Consider the following 21,532-nt stretch of genomic DNA (forward strand, 5'->3'; position numbering starts at 1 on the left):
GATCTCCAAAATAAAACTGTTGATTGTGTTGTAATTGGGTCATGGGATGACTTCTCTTCTAAGTGGATTTTGCTGATATGCCTAGAGCTGTTGCCTTAGACTACTGCAAGAACACTTACCCTTACTCCTACTGTTGTTTAAAACATATATTCTGTGGGATGTTAGAACTCTCACTCCTGTGCTATTGTTACAGAAGTCTGTGGTCACTTCTGCACTCCTTTCCCGTTTAGCATTCTTATGTGAAAACTGAGGCCAAAAAAAAAGAACAAGAATCTAAATCTAGCAGCGGTATGTTGCTGAGTCACCTAGTTTGGGATGGAAATTAAATTTTGCTGTTTCTATCTCTTTAATGGATTCCCCTTTCAGTCTTTTAAAAATAAAAAACTGGACTGGGACTAAAAGTCACAGTCAGTTCTAGAGTGTCAGTTCAGAAAATTTCATTTAGGTTCCTTCCCCCATTTATAGTTTGAAAGACTGTAAAACAAGTGCAATTTGTGGCATGAAGTGTGATACGCTTATTTTCAGGGAACTTTGAGTTTTGTTATCTAGTCTGGCTTAAGCATACTGTGTGCTATTTAACTGCTGACTTTGTTGCTAGGAGACAATAGCAACTGCTTTACATTTCACTGGTTTCATGTTGTAAATGGGGGAGGACATCAACAAAAAGGACAGGCAGGGTTTCATAATTCACAAACAGAAGATCATAGGAGTCAGAATTCTAAGCCCCCATGGATCTTGCTTTGCTCTTTCCTTGGGTAGAGCAAGTTCTAGAAATGAAATGACTGGGGATTTGGAGTGTGTAGTTGAGAGGATGTTAAATAGAAAGCTGGTGTTCTGCTTATGGAATAAATGTCTCCTCCTTTTCCTTAGCAGAAACCTAAGTTTAATTAAATTCACCTGAATAAACATGATTTTGGAAGCATAGCATTCTGCAGTTGTACCGGTGGTTAAGAGCTAAAAAGTCCTTTCTCAAGCTATGCTGTGAATTTGTATCTTCCCTGTTAATGTCAGGATCACTAGGAGTCACCAGCTGTTAACTCTTGAAGGCATGTGCCTGGCAGGAGAGTCCTTGTCTCCCTTCTCTTACAAATATTGTAATAAAAACCCAGTTTAAAACCCCCTGTTTGGCTACACACGTAAAGATAAGTTTATGTACATATTCTTGTTCTTACAGTTGTCTTCCTCTGTGCCACCCTCCCAGCATCCATGGTGGCTTTAATAGTTAATGACCTGTGTGGATTTCTGGCTTCTCTTGGCCTTCCTTCCAGGAAAAGAATACTCCTTTCAGTTTAGGTATCCTGTAACAAATTGCTTGAGACTTTTCTGGCTAAGAAAGACAAGAATCTACTTTCTGTTCTCCCAGTATAGTATAGTAGAGAATGGCACAGGCTTTTGTTTGCACTCTTCTTTATAGTCCAGCTAGAAGATCTGCTAGCTCCTGTCTGGAGAGTGCTGCTTTATTTTCATTGCTCTGTTCCCTTGTTCCAAGTAGGAGGAGCTAATCTTTGGTACTTGGTGAGTCAGTTTTTGAATGGCGTAGGAAACATTAAGCAGTACAGTAGTCAAAATAGTTCTGAACTCAGAATTTAACCTTTTCACGATGCTTGTGTTCCTGTTGCATTTTCTTGTAACAGTCTGTATTCCTTATTGTCATCTAGTATGTTCTCTCAGACTTGGGCTCTAAACTACCTCCATTTACCTTGTGATCTCCAGAACTCAAACAGATAGAATCACAGAATCATGGAGGATGGAAAGGGCTTCTTGAGACCATCTGGTCCAACCGCACTGCTCAAGCAGGGTCAGCTGGAGCAGGTTGCACAGTACAATGTCCAGTCAGGTTTTGAACATCTCCAAAGTTGGAGACTCCACAACCTCCCTGGGCAACCTGTTCCAGTGTTTGACCAATCTCTCAGTAAAAGTTTTTTCTTGCATTTGGATAGAATTTCATGTGTTTTAGTTTGTGCCTATTGACTCTTGCCCTGTCAGTAGGCAACTACTGGCTTCATCTCCTTTACACCCTCCCATCAGGTATTTATACACATGGATAAGATCCCCCCTGAGCCTTCTCTTGTCCAGGCTGAACCGTCCCAGTTCTCTCAGCCTCCGCTCATGTGAAAGATACTCCAGTCTCATAATAATCTTTGTGGCCCTTTGATGGACTTGCTTCAGTATGTCCATATCTTTCTTTGCCGAGGAGCCCAGAACTGGACACAGCACTTCATGTGTGGCTTCACCAGGGCTGAGCAGAGAGGGGTCACCTTCCTCGACCTGCTGGCAATGCTTTTCCTAATGCAGCCCAGGATGCTATCAGACACCTTTGCCTTGAGGGTGCATTGCTGGCTCATGGTCAAACTTGTTGTCCACCAAGACAGTATCATTTCTGAAAAAGGAATCTCATCAGACAGCATATGCTTTATTCTTTGTTTCACCATAATTCAACTTTTCTCCCACAGACCCTTCATTTCTCAATGTTCTGTTACTTTACTGTATAGTTCGCCTGACAGTCTTCTGCCACATTAGTTCTTCCTGTTTCAAGGTGTGCTTGTGTATGTATGTAATAGTACAGAGCATATCCCATTGCATTTGTGAGATCATAATTTTATACTAGAGTTTTGTGCTTCCACGAATACCATTTTGAAACTAAAGATAGGAGTGATTCTTCTGAGTGGTTGTTTCACCTTGCATACACCATTTCATTTTACCTTACAAAATCACTGGAATGAGTACTGTAAAGAAAAGAGAAGTTTGTGTTTCCTGCACTGATAAATACTCTTTTCTGCATTAACTTAGCTGCAGTCAGTCAGTACTAGGCTGCATCATTATTTACCTAGTTACATTTGGCATGTGAACAGTCACCCCAAAATGGATGCATTTTCAAAGGAACTCCTTTAGGCCAAATGTAGTGTGTTCTTGCTGAGCTGTTTTAACCTGAACAGCCTGTTACATTCAGGTACACTTCACTTACTATTAGGGCATTGTGCATTTAATGGCATTATTGCATTATGCAAGTGTGGAGAACACGGTGCTGCAAGGATAGGTTTGGATTAAATTCACTGCTTTCTTGGTTTTAGCCAACAAAAATAATTATTAAGCTATTCATGTTTTATAACAAAAGATTTTTCTGTAGCACACGTGTATCTCAGATTGTTTTTTCTTTAATTCCTTTCTTCAGCACAGTATTCCTATTGCTTAGAGTTGTTGGGGCAGCTGTTTTGCCACAATAAAGGCAAAACATATACATACATACATACATATATATATATACACACACATGAAGACTATATATATATTATATTCTTCAGAGTGCCAGCCTTTTCGGGTTTGGGGGTGGGGGGGTGTTTTGGTTTGGGTGTTTTTGGCATGCTTCTAGTCCATGTGGCTTTAAAGAAAAGTACCTGATAATTCCACAGTGAAGTTCCATTTTTAAACTAGGAGGTAGGTAGAAGTCGTAAAGGACTAACTTGCCTTCTTTAGGATCTTCTTTAAATTGTTCAGATAGTTGCTGCAAGTTATTGGCAGGAACATGCAGTGCCTAGAGGATTCAAGTGGAGTAGGACATACAGATCTAGACGCTTGTCTTTCTGCTCCCCCACCCCATCCTGGTCTGGCATTTGACTTTACTGTTCTTATTAGTTCATTTTATACTTATTTTCAAATATTCTGAGATAAGTTGTATTCAATCTGTATCATGTGGGACATAATTTGTGTATTAAAGCATATCCAAGATAGTCTTCGTTCACAATATTCACTCATTCAGAATTGCTTCCAAAATTAAGTGTTCACTGTTGCCATGTCATTGTTCCCATAATACGTTCAGTAGGTGAAAAACTTGCCAAACAAATTTTGTGAAACCTTTCTCAGAGTATGCTATTGACATTAGAAATCTGTGCATCTTGGGGGGGGGCAGAAATTGAAGGTAAAACTAATTTCACTGGAGAAAGGATTCTTTTTGTAAAAAAAGCCAGACAGAGGCCAAAACTTGCCCTTGTTGAAATATCAACTGCTTGAAAATAACTTATGACTGAAATGTTGATGCAACCTCAGCTGTGTCACTTAGATATGGGTGTGGCATTTTATGGCTGTTTCGCAGCAGATCCAGTATACCTTGGAAGACTTACTGGTTTAATTTAATTATGAAGGAAATAATATCCCATGTTTTGCAAAAAACCCCCACTCTTCTGCCTTGAGGAAGGCAGAAAAATTTTATAATCCTCATTCCTCTGGATGCCATGTTACACATTTTCCCAGAAGTGAACAAGTACAATTGTGTCAGTTGCAAGGAAAGCAGATGGGACTCCTCCCTTTTGTGGATAGGAAGGTGCATTACAGATAAATTTTGTTCCTCAACCAGTTTCCAGAGACAGTATTGCAATTTTTGTTTGGAATATATCTTTTAAAAGGTAAGAATCCTTCTTCAAATGATCTCTTTTCTACAGCTTCTGTTTTCCTTCACAGCTGTAGTTCAGATGAGGAGAACAATTCCCAGGAAAATTCTTTGGAGAATTAAGAGTGAAAACCCTTTCATACCAGCTGACTCCGCATTTCTTACTGAAGTTGCTTTTATTTGCGCTTCTACAGCTAAAAATAAAATTTAGTGGACAAAGATATGTGCCACAAGCCACATTCTTCTCATTCCCTGATTCTTAAGTTCTGGGAGTATTGCTCAGGGACAGAACCACTGCTACCACATTAATAAACTGTCCTGCAAAGGAAAAAGGACTTACATGAGCTTTGTTAGACTCCTGATGGAAGCAGCCCTCTGTAGAGTGAGAAATGGAACATAAGATATTGGGAAGTTTGGGACATTTGTGGAGGAAAATTATGTTAGTTTATTGTGCCTTGGAGTTCCTTTAAAGGAAATAGAGCAACAGAAACAGTTAAGATCCTTAAATTTTAAGGATCTTGGTTGTTAATGTATAGGTTCATATTCCCATCAATATTGAAAGATTGTGTTTGTTAAAAGAAGGATTTATGTGTCAGACTGATATAAAATATCAAGCTTTTTTGTAAGAAGGCACAGTAAACTCAAAATCTAGTCCACTTTAAAATAAGCTAAAAGTTTCTGCTGGATACTTTCCCTGAATTTCTCTGCCAAACTATGGAGTATCTGAATTTTTAGTATCTTCCCTAGAGCTGTGCACAAACAGGTGATACTTCCTGAATTTCTCTCGCCAAGAATTCAGTGCATATACAGTGCTAATATATGTTCTAAAGAAGCTTCGAACAGTTGACATGCAAAACAAGCTATCTTTCCTTCTCTTGGGTCAGATTTTCTTTTAAGGCTGGGGTGGGGTCCGTTTCTGTCAGCTAGTCTGACTTACTTAAAAGAGGCCAGAGAACCTTACTCATTTATCAAACCTATAACTACTTGAATTGCAGAATAGCTTTAGCTATCTAGGAAACTTTTAAATCTGCAAGGCTTGCTACATTGCTTGTTTAGGAGGAAAAACTGAGTAGAGTATTTCTTTAGTGGACATATGAGGAATGTATTTTGTTGAATGCAGGAAAAGCTATCATGAGGTTTTTTCCTTTGTTTAACATATTTCAAATCTGCCTTTCCAGTGAATTCTGGATCATGTAGAACATTTTCTCTCTACAGGCTGCTCTTCCTGTGGCTTTTCTTGCTTCTGCTTGTTGCCTCTCCTTTTTTGCTTCATGTTGGACTACATTGAATCTGGAAATGGATCTGTGAGGAGCAATGGATCTGTGAACTCCGTTATGTCTCGCTGTCTTCTCCCACATTCAGACATGCTGTTGTATCTTCTGAATTGAGTGTTTTTGTTAAATAGTTGCTTTCCCACTCTCATTTTTATTCTGTATCCTGGATAATCATTAGTCTTCACTTCTCTGTTATATTCTGGGTCATTTTTCCTTTCTCTGTGGCCTGTGTCCATTACCTGTCATGCAGCTTTAGTAGGAGAGCAGTGTATTCTGGTAAATGTAGCAGAGGAGTTGGTGGGCAGGGTCTCATGTTGTCTGCTCTTCTGCAGTAGTTAGTAAGAGGAAGATCGTGACAGGCTACTTGAGTATTTTCAGTTCTTATTTATCAAAGGTAAATGGGTGACTGGTTCGGTGGTTGTTTGTTTTTTTTTTTCCTGTTTTGAACTGTATTGTTGTAGCTATGGAAATGCTGCTTATTTTTCCTGCTCCTAATGGATATTTAATTCCTCTTATTGCATGTAAACCCTTCAAATAGAAAAGCATAGTGAAGAGCATAGTTGTTTTGCGTGGGCATGTCTGAAGAGCACTTAGATGTACTGGTCTGTGTAGTCAGTCCATCTGAAGGAAGATTTGTGGTTGAAGCCTGCAGCTGTATTAGCACACTACTTGCATTCCTTAGTGGTGAGCTGTGGGAGTGACTCTGGCACAGCCTTTTCCTGTAAGGTCTGTAACAACACCAACCCCGCTGTGGTGGGTAGAAAAAAGTTTGAAGTGTGTGTAGCTCTTTTTTGTCTGGTTATTATGTTACACTTTCATGATGACCAAGTGCTGGAAGGAAGGTTGCAGGAGGAGTAAATAAAAATAGTGTAAATTTTTAAATTTTTTTTTAGCTACTATTTACAGTGCCACAGTGCTCTTGGCTTTAATTGTTTCTTTTTATTTTGCTCCTTGTATGAATCCTTGCACTTTATAATGGGAATGATTGATGGCTGCTTTCATTTTGTGGCCTGCTATGAGGTGATTTTGGTCTGTGTTTAACAGTAAATTGTAAAAGTTATATTGTTATCTTTTGCTTTATCAAGCTCTGTGACCTGTTAGACTCTTTATGTATTTCAACCATGTTTGAGTCTCAGTTAAGCGGTTGGAGGTGAGGCATCGTGTAGTCTGCGTTACGGTCCTGTTCCAACAGTCTTCAGACCTGTCTTTGATGTTATGTAACTTTATTCCAGTGTAGGTAGAAAATAATTTTAAAATATTAAGTAAATAATTTTCATTGAGGATTTCCACAAGGTGCTAATATTTCAGCATTTTGCCATCTTCCAGATAAAAAGGAAAACCTGAAAACTTATTTCCAAAAGTGGTAGTGTTTTTATTTCTTTTTATTTTCAGAAGAAGAGACTCAAATTGTCAGGGATGCATTTTCTATTAGGAAAAGCAACAAAACCACAGACAGTAGCTTGTATCTACATAGGACACCTTCATAGTTCTTTTCAATTCTATAAGAATGTGTCCGTAAATCTAATATCAATCAGAGCTATGTAGATTGCTTTATAACAAACTTTTGACTGCAGGTAACACGTCATCTATTTCTTAAGTCCGTAGGTGTATGAAAAGAAAAGGAACATTTGCCCTCTTTTTTTTGTTTTTTTTTTGTCCTGAATATTTTAACTGGAGCTTTCAAGCATTTTTTGGACTTTGCCAAAGATGTCCTTTTCCATCACTTATGCTTTAAATAAAAAGCATGTCACATTTTAACTTTATGTTGAAGTTTCATGTGGCAACTAATGTATATCTTGATACGTCTCTGCATGTTTCTATCTTAAATTGTGGATGTTTTCACGTGGAGACAAGTGTATTACTGTAACTGTTGCTGTGGGGACACACAATAGCTCTCCATCCCTCTTCAAGAAAGACGTTAATTTTTCCAGGCTCTCTATTCCCTTTGAATCCAAGGTGCTAAGTATTACTGGTCCATGTGAGAAGTAATGTCAGTTTTTTAGAAGCAAGGTGTTTTCAAGGTCCTAGACCTGTTATGTGATGATACTTGAAATACATTAGAAAAAAAATTATAGAAATAAGGAAAACTGCAAAGAAAAAACAATGGCAGTGGTAACTTACTTTAAAGTACCATTAGTTGGGTGGTAAGCATCAGTTTTAGAGTATATAAACTGCTATATATGATGTGCGTATACAAACCCTTTTTTCCGCACGTTTCAGCCTTCCAGAACATGACCTGTGTTGGCTAGGGCAGTCTGTCTGTAAGGACCTCTGATCTGTCGTCTGCTTGCCTGGAAGTTGAGTCAAATGTGGATTTACTAGGGGTTAACAGGACTCTAAGCCCTTTCTCCTCTTGTTATCTCTACGTGCTGTGATCCAATTTCCATGGCATATGTTTTGCAGAAACTCCACCCCTCTCCCTGTCTCTCTCCATCTCTCCAGTTTTCCCTTGTTAGGGTTATATTCAGCACTGTCTGCCAGCTTGTGACTTCACATCATTGGGCATTTCTGCATACCCAGACCAGACAGAGAATTTCCTGTTTAAATTGAAATTTTGGCTAGCCCTGCTTTTCTGCGTGCTGTCAAAATATATAATATTTGTCTGTTTCCTGTATTAAGTCTCTTCTTCCTGATGCTTTCTCACTTCCAGAGAGGTCTTTGTCAAAGCTGTGTAGGAAGAAAGTGCACAACTGTGGTAGGCAGAATATGTGCTTACTTGTCAATTAACTTTTCCCCTTTGTAGGGTTAACTGCTCTAAATTGCACTTTATGTAATAATTCATTATCATAGCAAAGGAAATGGGAAGTCTATATGGAGCACAACTTAGAACGAGAAACTAGAGTTCTTATGAAAGTTATCTATAAAACACTTAAATAGTGAAATAATTATTTTTTCATCTCTAGGAATTAATATCAGGTGTTGCAAATACAGATTCTCTCAGGTATTAACAGTAGGTCTGCGAAGTCTGGCAGGAGGAGAAAATGGTGTAGATTTGACTCCAAGATAAAACCTAAAATTCTGAGTTAATTTGGAATCGGGTATTTTAGGAAGGAGCAGGGACTTTACTGAATTGGTTTGAACTGTATTAAGCCTTAGATATAAATTGTCTCACAGCCTACCTCAATAGTGGCTCATAATCTGTCTATCAGTAATAAGCCTTTTTTGCTTACAAAATGTTTTCAGAACAGTTTACTAAGGTGATTAAACTACAGTTTGGTCCTATTTATGACAGAATATGAAGTATGTTTTCTTTTTTTAATGCCTTGTAACTTGGTCTTCTCGTGGGATAGAAGTTATATCTTACAGTTGTTTTAAAGTCTTGACGGTGAAGTTGTAGTCTGTGAATATCCTGTGCTCTTATAATGCAAACTATTTACTAGCAATAATTAATTTGTTTCTTTCCCTTTCCCAGCATCTTTGAGGATGAAAGCATGAAACTACGACAGCTGAAACTAGAGAATCAGGTAAATGATAGTGCTGAAGCTGGTAAAAATAAGTATAGGAAAACAAACATTAGCCATCTAGAGACTTGAGAAATGGGGGTAAGTGCTGAAAATGCTTGGTCTAAAGAATACAAACAAGAACTCATTGCTAAGATTTTTCTTTAAAGATTTTCATGGCTTTCATTAGTTTAAGTCAACCTTGCTATGGCTTGTAGGGTTGATTTCTTTGATACATTTATTTTTCATATGTCCTTTCATTTCATTGGGATTGAGTCACCAATGCAGGAATGAATCAAAAGAGAGGAAGACTGCAGGGAATTATCCATTTAAGCATCAAAGGAAAAGAAAAAGTTTCTCCAAGCTATAGAAAGATGTCCTTAACTGCTGTTGAGAAAGATTTCCAGCATCTTTTGACTTTTTTGTTTCCTACAAAGAAAATATTTACAGCCAAGCGTTTGTCAAATATTATGTTATAGGTCTCAGTTTTTAAAGCGCTGTTTGATGGATGCTTACATCACCATATTCTTCAAAGCAATAAAGTATCCATCCTTAATATTATTCCTTTTTGAAATTTTAAATGCTTATAAATAGATTAGAGCATGTGAGATTATTATGATTCTCTAGCTGGCCATTTCACATGGACCACAAATCACTGTCTTGCATTAAATTAATCTGTGTTCAAATTAAAGTATGTTTTTTAGAAAAGTGCTCTCGCAGCTGAGGATCTTTAAATCTAGACATAACAATCTTCAGGGAACTGTTGCAGTGGATAATAACCCTCTTTACCAGAACTTGTTCATTATTTCTAGTCTGAGTTTGCTTAGCTTTGACTTCAGACAGTGGATTTATTACCAACTTTATCTGTGTGTATATAGGCACTTATCTAAAACACTTCAGAGTCAAGGAGTAAAATTTATCTTTGGTCATATTTGTGGAAGCTAGGATAATCCTTTTACCTCTAGGCTATCCAGTAACACTTCTTTAAAAAAAAAAAAAAAAAAGGCATTAGTTCAAGTAATCAGTAAAAGTATTTAGAGCCAAATGCTGCTCAGTAAGAAGTTCCAAAACTAAGAATGGTCTACTGCTTGGTGATGAACCTCAGTGTCTGTTTTAGGACTGTTGTCTTGGGTCATAAGCTGGTAATAATCACTGGCTTCTAGTGCTAGGCACTGTGGTCAATGTATGCCTAGTTTCAGACCTTGCCATGGGGATGCATTGCTGTTCCACCAAAACAAAGCTGCTGGGCTGGGTGGAATTCCCTCAGAGCAGCTGTCAGTTGAATCATGAAGAGGTGAGTTTAAACAATTCACACCCTTTTGCAGTTTTGTTTCAGGCTTTCTTGGATTTGGTTGAGATTGCAATCATCTGCAAAACCAACAGCTAGAAAATGTCACTAAAATACATTTTAGCACCCCGCCTTCCTTGCAAATGAGACTTGTTGAGAAATGCTAACAGTATCTAATTTAGGAGTGTATATTTAGATTTGAATATTAACTTTTAAAGTCTGCTTTAACTTTTACATGAATAGTACCATGCCTTCTGAAGAAATAGAGGTCAATAGGAGATCACCATCAGATGTTATGGACTCATTGCTGGTTGTAGCTGATGCCCCGCTTGATTAATTTGTCCAAAAAATTTATAGGAATTGGGATAAAAAATGCAAAATGTTTTAATCCAGCAGGATCATGTTTAGAACCTTTGACTATACAGTGAATCTGGAATAAGCATTTGTCACAGCAAAGACCTATGCCTGTCATCCATCTTTATGATGGGTTTGGAAACCCTGTAATTGCAGTAAAATATTATTTATAATAATGCATGACATCAAGTTCCATCTGTGGGCCAGCTCTGCCTGCCGGGATGCTTTTATCTAGACTACTGCCTTTTCCTTGAGGAGAGAGTGAGTGGCTGCTCAGGCAGCGCTTTCTTCCCCAGCAGTAGAAGGTGTTTCCGTGTCTTTTGAGGCACCTGCAGCTCAAAGTGCAATGCTGCCATCTCCCTGTGGGTGGAGAACGTGAAGCTGAAGGCGTATTTCTGAATGCACCAAGTATGGTACTTACTCTTGACACAAATTTTCATTAATGCCAACATCACTAGCATTGTCACTGCTACCTCAACATGAACTAAGGAGGAGCTGGAAGAGCGGAGAGAATGTTTCAGAGCTAGGATCCATCCCACATGGCCTACTAAGGTAGGACCATGCCAAATAATTATTCGTATTGCATCTTCAAGGGTGGAGTGGTAGGAACCTTCCTGTATACCATCTTCCTGTTCATCACAGTTGTAGAACAAATACTGAACTAGTTGTCTTATTAGTATGCTATGATATATTAATCTGACACATCTGACTTCTTAGCTTATTGGAAACTCATTAAAATGGGAGTTGGTGGTTTCTGATCCTTTGATAATCCTGTATTCTGATGTTATGCTTTTCTGTGGTGCAAAGAAAATGTTTCTGAAAGTATTTAATACATGGAGTTCACAAAATCCTGAACAAATCATGATAATCTGTATCTGTTATTTAATGGGTTATGTGTTCTGGTGTCCTGTTAATGAACTATCTAAATTTTTTGTTGTAATATTATATGAACTTTTACTGTAACACAGAGCTGGAGGAAAAGGCTAGTTAGTAGACAAAATGAAACAAAATACAGTTTCCTTTTTTCTATTTCATCTTAGTGGAATAGGTCTGAGAATACATAGTACTGAACGTAAGGCTGCTCTGCCACCTTATGTAGAGAAAATGAACTGCTACTATCTGTCCTGTCAGTGGGCTTGTAGATTTTTTCCGTCTCAACAAGCAAAGTAATAGAGAGAAGTATTTTTAAAACAAATTAAATTACTATCAAGTTTTGTCACTTTGATTATCCTGAAGTTCTTGCAAGAAGAAGGTCGGTCACATCTACCAGCACCATTGGTTTCACTATAAACCAATATGATCCCGTTGGATTGGCGAGTCCTAGAAACTCTTTGATGAAACAGAATGTACTATAATAAGAAAAAATAAATTTTTAGACTGGTGAGCAGTGAAATGTTTAAAAAAGCTCATCTAATAGAATGATCAGTTAAGTAGCTCTGAAAGTTGTTATATCCTGTATTGATCCCAAATTCAATTTCCCGTTCTAGCAGTAGCTGTGTACTTTCTTACTGCCTTTAGGATGTGTCTGTTTTGTTTTTTTCTTGTCTGTTTGTCAGGTAGAGAAGCCTTGGCAACAATTTTTCTCAAATTCTTTATCTGAGTATAATGTTTTGATTCTTGTTTTCCCTCTCTCCTTTTATTATTAGAGATTTATAAACTATAATGAAATTTTTTTACTTTTCCTCAGCACTAATTTAAAAAACAAATAAACAGCACAAACCAATGTAAATTCTTCTGGAGGGTCTGACTACCTTTCTAGAAAACAAATTTTATCTGTAATTAGCATTTCCTAAGAATTTGGCTTCTACTGCTTATTTTTCTTTTCTTCTTCTAGACCAATGTGATAATATCTTTGGAATTCTAAGTAATTTTTACCATGCGGGACAATCCTTGCAAATAATTCTGCAGTAACTAACACTACCTGTATTGCAGTCCAGTCTTCAAAGTGTAATTATGAGTTTAAATAAAAAAGGTCATTTTGGTTTGGGTTTTTTTTTGTTGTTTGGGTTTGGTTTTTTTTAGATTAGTGCTTGAAAACCAGAAAGAATAAAGGACCAAGGGCTGAGTTGTGTTGGAATTCTTCAGGGAGAGGTTGCCTGAGAAACTAACCTCACTTGAGATAAAAAGCCCAATAGGAGAGGAAAAAACCAACAAGAGAGAGAAAGAGTAGGAGAGGAAAGGGTTCCAAAGACATCTATGTCTCAAGTGGATTGAATTGTTGGTACTGTTTATCTGATGGATCCTTGGAGACTGAAAAGCATTTGATGGAGAAAGGGTTTCTATCATCAAGAGCAACTTTCAGTGTGTGTTCAGGTATCTAAGAAGCAGGCACGGATAAACTGCATCTACGGCAAGGGGCTTGCACATCATTTGCATAGTGGTGCGTTACAGAATATTAGAATATGATTTTTCCTTCTTCTTCATGCATTGCCTTAACTTTTAAGGATTAAGCGTGGCTGTCTTTAAAATGGCGCAATGTCCCCATTTGCCTTGATTTAAATCTAGAAGTTGTTTCTATTCGCATTTAGTAGGAAATTATAAACATCAAATGTATTTTGGAAAAGTAATGTTTTATTTTTTAACATTTGGATTTACCATTCTTTCCTTTCAGTCCTGAATTACATGGAAAATTTTTGCAAGGTAGATCATTTTTTCTTTTACTAGATCAGTCCTATTTTAATGACTGTAATTTCCTGCCCCCCACCCCCAAGGTCTTATCTCTCAACATTGATTTCTGGGAACTGTTTGTTTTGAGTTCTCCCTATAAGATGATAGCTTTTGAGACAAAACCCTTTTCCTTTGCAAGTTCTGACTTGCTTTTGCTGCATCATGACAGCATTTATAACTGCAGTGGCAGACTGAGCCCTGACTAAGGATTTTTAGAAATGTTATGCTACTACAATAAAAGACTTCATTGCTATATAATGGATAGGGCAAGGGCTCTCATCTTTACTCTGGCATTTTCAGATAGTCTTGGAGATAGTTCTCTTAATGCAAAGTTAGCTTAATTGTACAAAACAGGGAGGAAAAATTACACGTTCCTTGCACAGGAATTCCTTACATGCACAGGAATTTGTTGTCCTAAACGATGGAATGTTTAGTCCAATCATAAGTGCAGTGGAAAGAGGAGAGAGTCTTTGTGAGCTGTTTTGTCTCCTCTATCAGCTTAAGTAAGCAGGATGCATGGAGTAATAAAATTGCATGAACATGCTGTATATTATAACATTTACTTTGTGAAATGTTTCATATTGGATTATAAATGACTGCTGAATTTGTCTATTTATATTAAAGATTGCTGCAGTTTAGACTGGATGAAAGGAGTTAAAATTATCTGCTGATGGTCTCAGGACAGATTAGAAGCAAGTGTCCACATCACCCATCAACCACTGATGGAGAATCAAAGGCAATGTCTCACTCAAAAGACACAGTGATATCCATGTCTAGGATTTTTGTAAAGAGATTACAAGAGTATTTCAGGTTTATTGGAGATCCTGATCAGTGACATTTCATTGCCAATGGCTGAGGCATCGTTTCTTCCTCTCTGGATGTGGTTACTCATCCTTATTTCATGCTTTTTCTTTATTTCATAGAGAGCTCTTCTAGAGAAGAAGCAGAGGAAGAAACGTCTTGATCCCTTGATGGTACAACCAAATCCTGAGGCAAAGCTGCGTAGGTCAAAGCCCAAAGGGTGTGAGGAGCAGACTCCTTTAGTAGAAACTCCTACCCCTTTCCACAGTGATGTTATGTTACATGGTTAGTAATCAACCTGATTGCAACAACGTTCCCCAAAATTCCGTTTTATGTCACAGATGGGCACCTACATTGCTACATTGCTGTGGCAGTGGTCAAGTGATAAACAAGATTGATTACATACCTTTCTATGTACTACAATTCTACTTTTGTACAGTATGGTTGAGCAATATTGGACTGTAAAAACAAACAAAAACCTTACCTTGAATTTTGTGACAGCTGAGAAACTTCATGTGCCTTTGAGTAATCTCTCCCTTGTGTTAAACGGCTAAGAAGAACTGTAGAAATGGGTTAGGTACTTCTATAAAGGTAGGGAGATACAAATCCAAAGTAAGAGAGTCTTCTGAAGCTGTAGGATAAAGAAAAGGAAATAATCCAGTAGTGACTGCCTGTACTTTTCTTCATGGTATTGGGGTATACTCCATCTCAAGATTGCATATGACTGAATGATAAAGTAGACAAGAGCAAAACAAAAGTCTTATGAATACTGAATTAGGTTCTTGCTGTTTTTTACCTCACCTATTGTTTTCTGTGGGCTTCAGGGAGAAAACTGAAACGTGACAAACAAGCTATAGTGGTCCAGAAAGTCACAAGCAGAAAGTGATATCAGAGCCAAAGGCAATAACTCAGTGGTCTCAAAACATTACAGTAAAATAGTGACCATTCCGTTAGGAGTGAAAAGAAATACAGTAGTGAGAGCCTTAAGACTTCCATGTCACAGGGAGGAAAAAAAGAGCAGCAATTAAACCCCTACATTCCAGTGGAAATGTCAGGAAGTAGTTTGAGAGCCAGGATCCCATCAGCCTGTCAACAAAGTAACAGGAAGCATCCTAAGGCTTTGAGATGCATGCTATTGCAGGATGTTATAATACCACCATTATATTATTAGGGAATTAATGTGTAGAGTAGAATTTAAAAAAAAACAAAAAAACCAGTGTTACCTGGTTTGGAGATCACATTTGGCACTATGTTATCCCCTGTCTTTTGAATGTTTTTCTTGTTCTCCAGATGTCTTTCAGGATCATAGGATGGGGAGGAGAGTGGTGATGGGGATGGTAACATTTATGTGTTTAAAATCAGGTGGGAGAAAGCTTCTGTTAAAAAACACTTTTAAGTCAAAAAGAGAGCGAGAGAAAAGATTGTTATAACTTCTAAGTTAGGAAACTTCAGTAGTACTGAAACTACAAGAAAGAAAAATGAAAACTAACTGCTCCCTCACTAGCTTCCATAGTTCTGAAGCTTCCTCAGTACAAACAAATCCTGTTAAGAACTGATAACTGCAGTAAACATGTCAGAAATCTGATGACTAGATAAAGCAGTAAAGTTTTAAGAAGAAAAACAGTGGGAAAGCAAGAAATCCAAAGCTGGAACTACACTTACATATTGTGTGCTACACAAACGTGTAGTAAGTATTATGCCAGACCCTGACAGCAAGACGTCTCCACCAATTAAGAGGTGCAGTGCACAGCTATGTTGCATGTTTAAATGTGGAAATTTAATTTCTACCAAAAAGATAGAGGGCATCCATTTACAGTTTTTTTCTGCCTGTGGCTGTAGATATTTTTATCAAATTCATTTGTGATATTCACTGTAGAGCACTCAGTTGTCAGCACAGGAGCAAACAAGGAACCTGAAGAAAAAGAAAATAGAGTAGTTGCCCATAAATAAATTGAAGGATATCAATGTGCATAACAAATACAACTCATTCTATTTGCTTAAGCCCTTGTAAAATAGTAGATACAATCACTATCTTTATAAATGGAGAAAGTGATGCCTGATATGTTTAAAGTAATAGGCGGTCTGTACCAGAGTCAGCCCTGACTCCTCACAAGTCTTCTGAAAAAAGTCAAACAAGTATGTGTCAGTAATTTAAAGGGATGCTTGAGCAAGGGAAGATGAAAAGAACCACCATCCTGGGATGCGTCTTTAGCTGTAAAAAATAGACTTTAGCATTCTGTTTCATTTTGGCCTCCAGGCATTGATGGACCAGCTGCTTTCCTGAAGTCAGAAGTGCAAGATTTGGGGACCAAGCTCCAAACTCTCTCTGCTGGATCTTCCAAAACAGAAGACAATGCAGATCAGGAGAATGATGGAGAGGCTCTAACAGACACAGCAGGCAAGCCAGATCTGCAAGAAATCTTACAGAAACGAGGTAAGAGTTGATAACGGGCAAAGCTGTTTTTTGGGGCTCTTCTACTTCTTATAATTTTTTTTTTCAGCAGCATTAAAAAAAACAAAAAAATATAAGGAATCATGAAACAAGTGTCTGTAGGATATTACTTTTAAATGCAGAGCGAGTAGATTATACAGCATGTAGAAATGCAGAACTGCAGTTCCTTCTTCTGATATTAATTGGAACATGCCAGTTATGTTTTAAAAGTTTATCAATGTGCTGTGTAATTTATGGCCTTTCCAAGGAAGTTGGTGACAAAATGCTATGCTTCACATTTTGTTTAAGTTCGGGGTATTTTTATTCCAGATATGATATATCTGGATATGATGCTTGAATGTTTTCACAACAGCAGAACCCTCTATAGCCAGTAAATACCGTAATTTAACTGTTTAGGAGACTAACAGGAAAGGTGTTCTTCCTCAGTCACAGGCTGTCACAATCACCAGTTTGAGTTTTATATTCAATAGTTATAGTTTCCCAATGGAGTGTCCATCTCTGTCTGCCAAATATCTTACGTTGCTGCCAGTACCACAGGAAACCTTTTTTGTTGCATGCAGCCTAAGCACTTTGCAGCAAAATAATGGATAGTGTTTAATATGGCACACAGCTTGTTTTTATTTTGCAGAGCCTGTCTGACAGAATGTTTCCAGTACGCTTTATGTATTAAGGTACTACCATATGTAGACATACTTCCATTCAGTTGTCAGATGCAGCAGCTGCTTACCTATGGATAGCAAAATTACACAAAAGTTAGGAAAAGGAAGCAGGAGAGAATATCCAGAAACTTGAGGGGAAGTTAGTGGAGGTAGAATATAAACAGTGAATTTTGAAATTGGCTGGAGTACTAGGGTTAACGCCTTTCCTCTTTCCATATGTGCTTTGGGAAGTTTACTGACAGGTTGTTAAGACTACATTTTTCTGTTTCATTTGAGACAAAGAACTTCCAGCAGTGCCATGCTGGAGCACTGGTATAATATGGGCTCTCAGAAAATAATTCAGCTTAGCAGGCTGAGTGTGTTCATTTTCTGTAGTGCTTTATGTGCTTTTCCATTCTACAGCCAAATTAAGGAATGGAATCACAGAACGAAATGATGCCGTTCCAAGCGGAAGGAAACACCAAACAGTGATGTGTACAGAAGCTCTTTATAAATGTCTTTATCCAGAGTTATTTTAGTTGTATACCCATAGTCATCTCTACATAACTGTGCTTAGGTTAAGATTAAATCAATAAGTCCTGGAACTACTCAGTCTGTGCTTCCGTTTTAAAAATCAAATCAATTAGTAGTATTCATGAGACCTGAGTTATTGCTACTGATGTAAGAATAGGAGGGGCTCTTACTCAAAAATTGTCATGCTCCATTTCAGTGTGTATAAGACTAAGGGGAAACAGTAAAGAATATAAACTGTACAGAGTCCAACTTACAGGATAGGTGTCACCATATTGATCTGGATTTCCTTTTTTGTTCTTAAGACATGGAGGGCTTTTTTGCATGGAAATAGGCACCATTAATTCAGTGACAGCATATACTAAGCAGTATGTTACATCATGTAATATCATGTAAAATATGTATTAATAAAAGCCTGACAGCTGCAAAGTGACAGCTGCAAAATGTCACTAGGGGTTTGAATTACAAGGCTCGGGAAGTGATATAGCACATGAAGAAAATCAGCAGTTAAAACAACAGAAATTAATTAGAAGAGTGAGAGCGGAATAGCTATGCAAGAGTCATATATGAATTAGTGATGCCATGAACTCATGACACCTTCTTTCAGAGGTTACCTGCTTGATCCTGTATTCTGACAGGAATTTCAGGCAGTTTGAATTTTGATGAGGAGGACACAGAAGAGGAAGAAGCTAGTAAGAGACCAGCATCTCATTCACTGTATCCTGAATCTGAGAGGCCTAGTTCTGCAACCAGCGAGAAATCTTTTACAGTAAGTGTCTTGAAATCCATTTCTGATAAGGGCTGGGCACATGCTTGAATTTAGTACTAATCCCTTGAGCACTGGGTAAAAATATAGTAGTTACAACTACAGTAGCTAGCATATTAATCCCTGAAGGTCATGATTGTCAGGTTATCTGACTGAAGGCCATTGAGTTCAACACAAAGACCTAGTAATGATCAAAGGAACAATAGTGGGCGGAGGAACCCAAGTAGCATAATCAGTGAAGATGGGAACACAATGAATCAGCTACTTCTGTGACCCTCAAAGGAGACAGATTAGGCCATTGTCTCTGGTGTAAAATCCACCAAGATGACTCAGAGAAACTCTGAAATGCCATGCAAACTTAAGAGGGATCACTGCCTGAAGGTTTATAGCATTTATTGTGGGATACACAGGGGAACAGAATTTTGGGATGGAACAGAGAATTCTGGGATTGGACAAAACTTTATGGGGTGTTTAGGGGAAGGAACAAGAAAGGGAAAAGAAAGAGGTCAAGGTGGATCAGGGATAAATAAGCATGGGAAAATAGGGAGTAAAGGGGGTAAAAGGCACCAGATGCATGTAAACAGCTGCAAGACAGTATGCTTGTCTAGCCAAGCCTCATGCCTGATTACTGCAGTGTGTCTTACCATCTTCTAAAACTCCATTTCTAACTATTTCCTGTGTGAATGTGTTCTCGTGTTTGTGTGTGAGGGAGATACATACATACGTATGCTGACAAACTATATGCTGGACTAGTCAGTGAGTTGGAAGAGACCAGCATCAGGAAGACCCAGGGTCTGAGCTAGTGACCAGATAAAGGGCATAGGGTTTGGGCATGGATGCTGGACAGCCTTAAAAGTCCATGTTACTATTCAAAAGACCCATGTGAGTATATTTGTGAGGTGACTGTGTGTATGTTGTGCTATACTAGTGGGTGAGTAGTACAAGAGGTCTGGGTGTTAGCTACTCGAGACACTGGGCTATGGGTGCTAGCTGCTGGAGATATAGGGTGGGGAGAGGAGGAGGGGAGGGGTGAGAGCCACTGGTGAATTTCAAGTCTGTGTGTGTGTGTCTGTGCGTATTCACTCAGACTTCCTACTGGCTGTACCTGGGAATGGGGATAAACCAGAAACCTCATCTCCAAGGCCCAGTAAGGGAGGAATCTCCTGGGTTCTACAATCCACAGGATTCAGCTACCTCTAAGAAAAAATGACTTTAATGACCTATACCAGTTTTCCATTAGAATTCCAGTTCCTTTGATGACCATAACTTGTATCCTGACTGTACATATTGTTCTAAGGTTCTTTCAACATTTAGTTGAGATGGTTCCACCATCAGCTTACTCTGTTTCTGCTACTGTTCTGAACCAATATAATCTCAGTGCTCATTTGAGTCACAAAAATCCCAGCCTGTCTTACTGCAGCATCAATCAGTCCAGTTTGTCATGCTGCCTTATTTCCCACAGACTATTTGAAGTTCTAAAAGCAGAGAAGCTCTTTGCTTAGAATATTTACAGTGTCTCATCCTATTTTCCCCTTCCTAGCAATTCACTCATCTCTGGTTAATGGGTACTTTTTCTCCCCTCCCCTTGGAGGGCTAGTCTTTCCTCATAGTAAAAGTCTTCAGCCACTTTCTTCAGAGAAACACAGGTGGTCCCTCGTTTAACTTCCCTATCCCAAATATCTTCTTGAGACATGAGATCTTCTGTTTCAACAGACCTTTCTTTTCTTGGGGAATACCAGAGCCTCTGATCTGATATTAATTTGCTAATATGATGATTCTTCCCACAGGAAACAGGTGCTTCCTGTAGTCCATCCCCTCAGGCAGATGCACAGCTGGGAGAAGTAGAGAACTTGGAGGATTTTGCATTACGCCCTGCACCCCGTGGTATTACAGTCAAGTGTCGAATCACTAGAGATAAGAAGGGAATGGACCGGGGCCTCTTCCCTACTTATTACATGCATCTGGAAAGGGATGACAACAGAAAGGTATTGGAAGCAGCACACAATATCTTGGCTATTGTACTCCTACCGCAGAATATTTTTGGTGTAAGGGAGAGCTTCTGGTAAGAAATCAGAAGCTGAGGAGAGCGAGCATGCAGATGAGGACAGCTTATATTTGGCCACGGCACTAAGGAGGGAATTGGCAGATTTAAAAGCCATAATACAATGAAAAATGAAATTTAAAAAGTATGAAAATGTCAAGGATAAAGAAGAGCAGGGAGACTGAGCTGCTCCAGAAGAAAAAGAGGCAAGACTAGAAAGGACAGTTGCATTAAATCTAGACTGCTGAGTGAGCTGATTGGAGCAGTAGGATTTCAGGGTGTGCACTTGTGGAAGAGATCAAAATTGTGGAGACAGTAATAACAGCACAGAACAAACAGGGGAATCGATGTGGGAAATGGAAAGATAACAGTTTGGATAGCAATGCCTAGCAATGCCTTTGCATCTTACAAAGCTCCAGTCTTGATCAAAGTTTTGTATTTCCAGACATTCCTTCTTGCAGGGAGAAAACGAAAAAAGAGCAAAACATCCAATTACCTCATATCAGTTGACCCAACTGATTTATCCCGGGAAGGGGAAAGTTTCATTGGAAAACTCAGGTGAGAACCACAGATGAAAACTACAGACAGGAGAGACTGGATTTTCATTTTAGTTGAGTTGGGGTTATGAATAGCAATCTGGTATCAGTTCAGAGAGAATGAACTCACATTGTCCTGCTTAATGTAATCTGTATTCACCTGGGTTGGCAACCTTTCTTCAGCATTACCATTCACCGTGGCAATTCAGAGAAAGAATTCTGGCTTGATGCTTTTCCAGGATAGGTTACAGGCTCAGTTCACTATGGGCACTTTGCAGAAGCTCCTTACTGGGCTGGCAATAGGAAGATTCAGATGGCAAAAGGTGCATGTTTTCACTGTGCTGTACAAATACCTTCAGA

The 21,532-nt window shown here is 38.4% G+C and overlaps 1 protein-coding gene across 9 annotated transcripts in view; it reads left to right on the forward strand.

Moving 5' to 3' along the window:
• Positions 1-21,532, forward strand: part of TULP3 (TUB like protein 3) — a 33,892-nt gene that overhangs the window by 4,857 nt on the left and 7,503 nt on the right. For 4 of the 9 annotated variants that reach the window (XM_072878642.1, XM_072878672.1, XM_072878623.1 and 1 more), the window contains exons 2-7: positions 9,071-9,122; positions 14,331-14,493; positions 16,466-16,642; positions 18,468-18,598; positions 20,383-20,580; positions 21,082-21,194. In XM_072878642.1, the coding sequence (XP_072734743.1) occupies positions 9,090-9,122; positions 14,331-14,493; positions 16,466-16,642; positions 18,468-18,598; positions 20,383-20,580; positions 21,082-21,194 (815 nt within the window). In that variant the 5' untranslated portion in view covers positions 9,071-9,089. Of the gene's footprint in view, positions 1-5,983; positions 6,053-8,290; positions 8,354-9,070; positions 9,123-11,198; positions 11,293-13,351; positions 13,381-14,330; positions 14,494-16,465; positions 16,643-18,467; positions 18,599-20,382; positions 20,581-21,081; positions 21,195-21,532 lie in introns of those variants that run through there. The other 5 variants (XM_072878651.1, XM_072878663.1, XM_072878679.1 and 2 more) reach the window with 5 other exon arrangements.

The sequence above is a fragment of the Ciconia boyciana genome, chromosome 1 (genome assembly GCF_034638445.1).
Source record: "Ciconia boyciana chromosome 1, ASM3463844v1, whole genome shotgun sequence".
Classification (NCBI taxonomy): Eukaryota; Metazoa; Chordata; class Aves; order Ciconiiformes; family Ciconiidae; genus Ciconia; species Ciconia boyciana.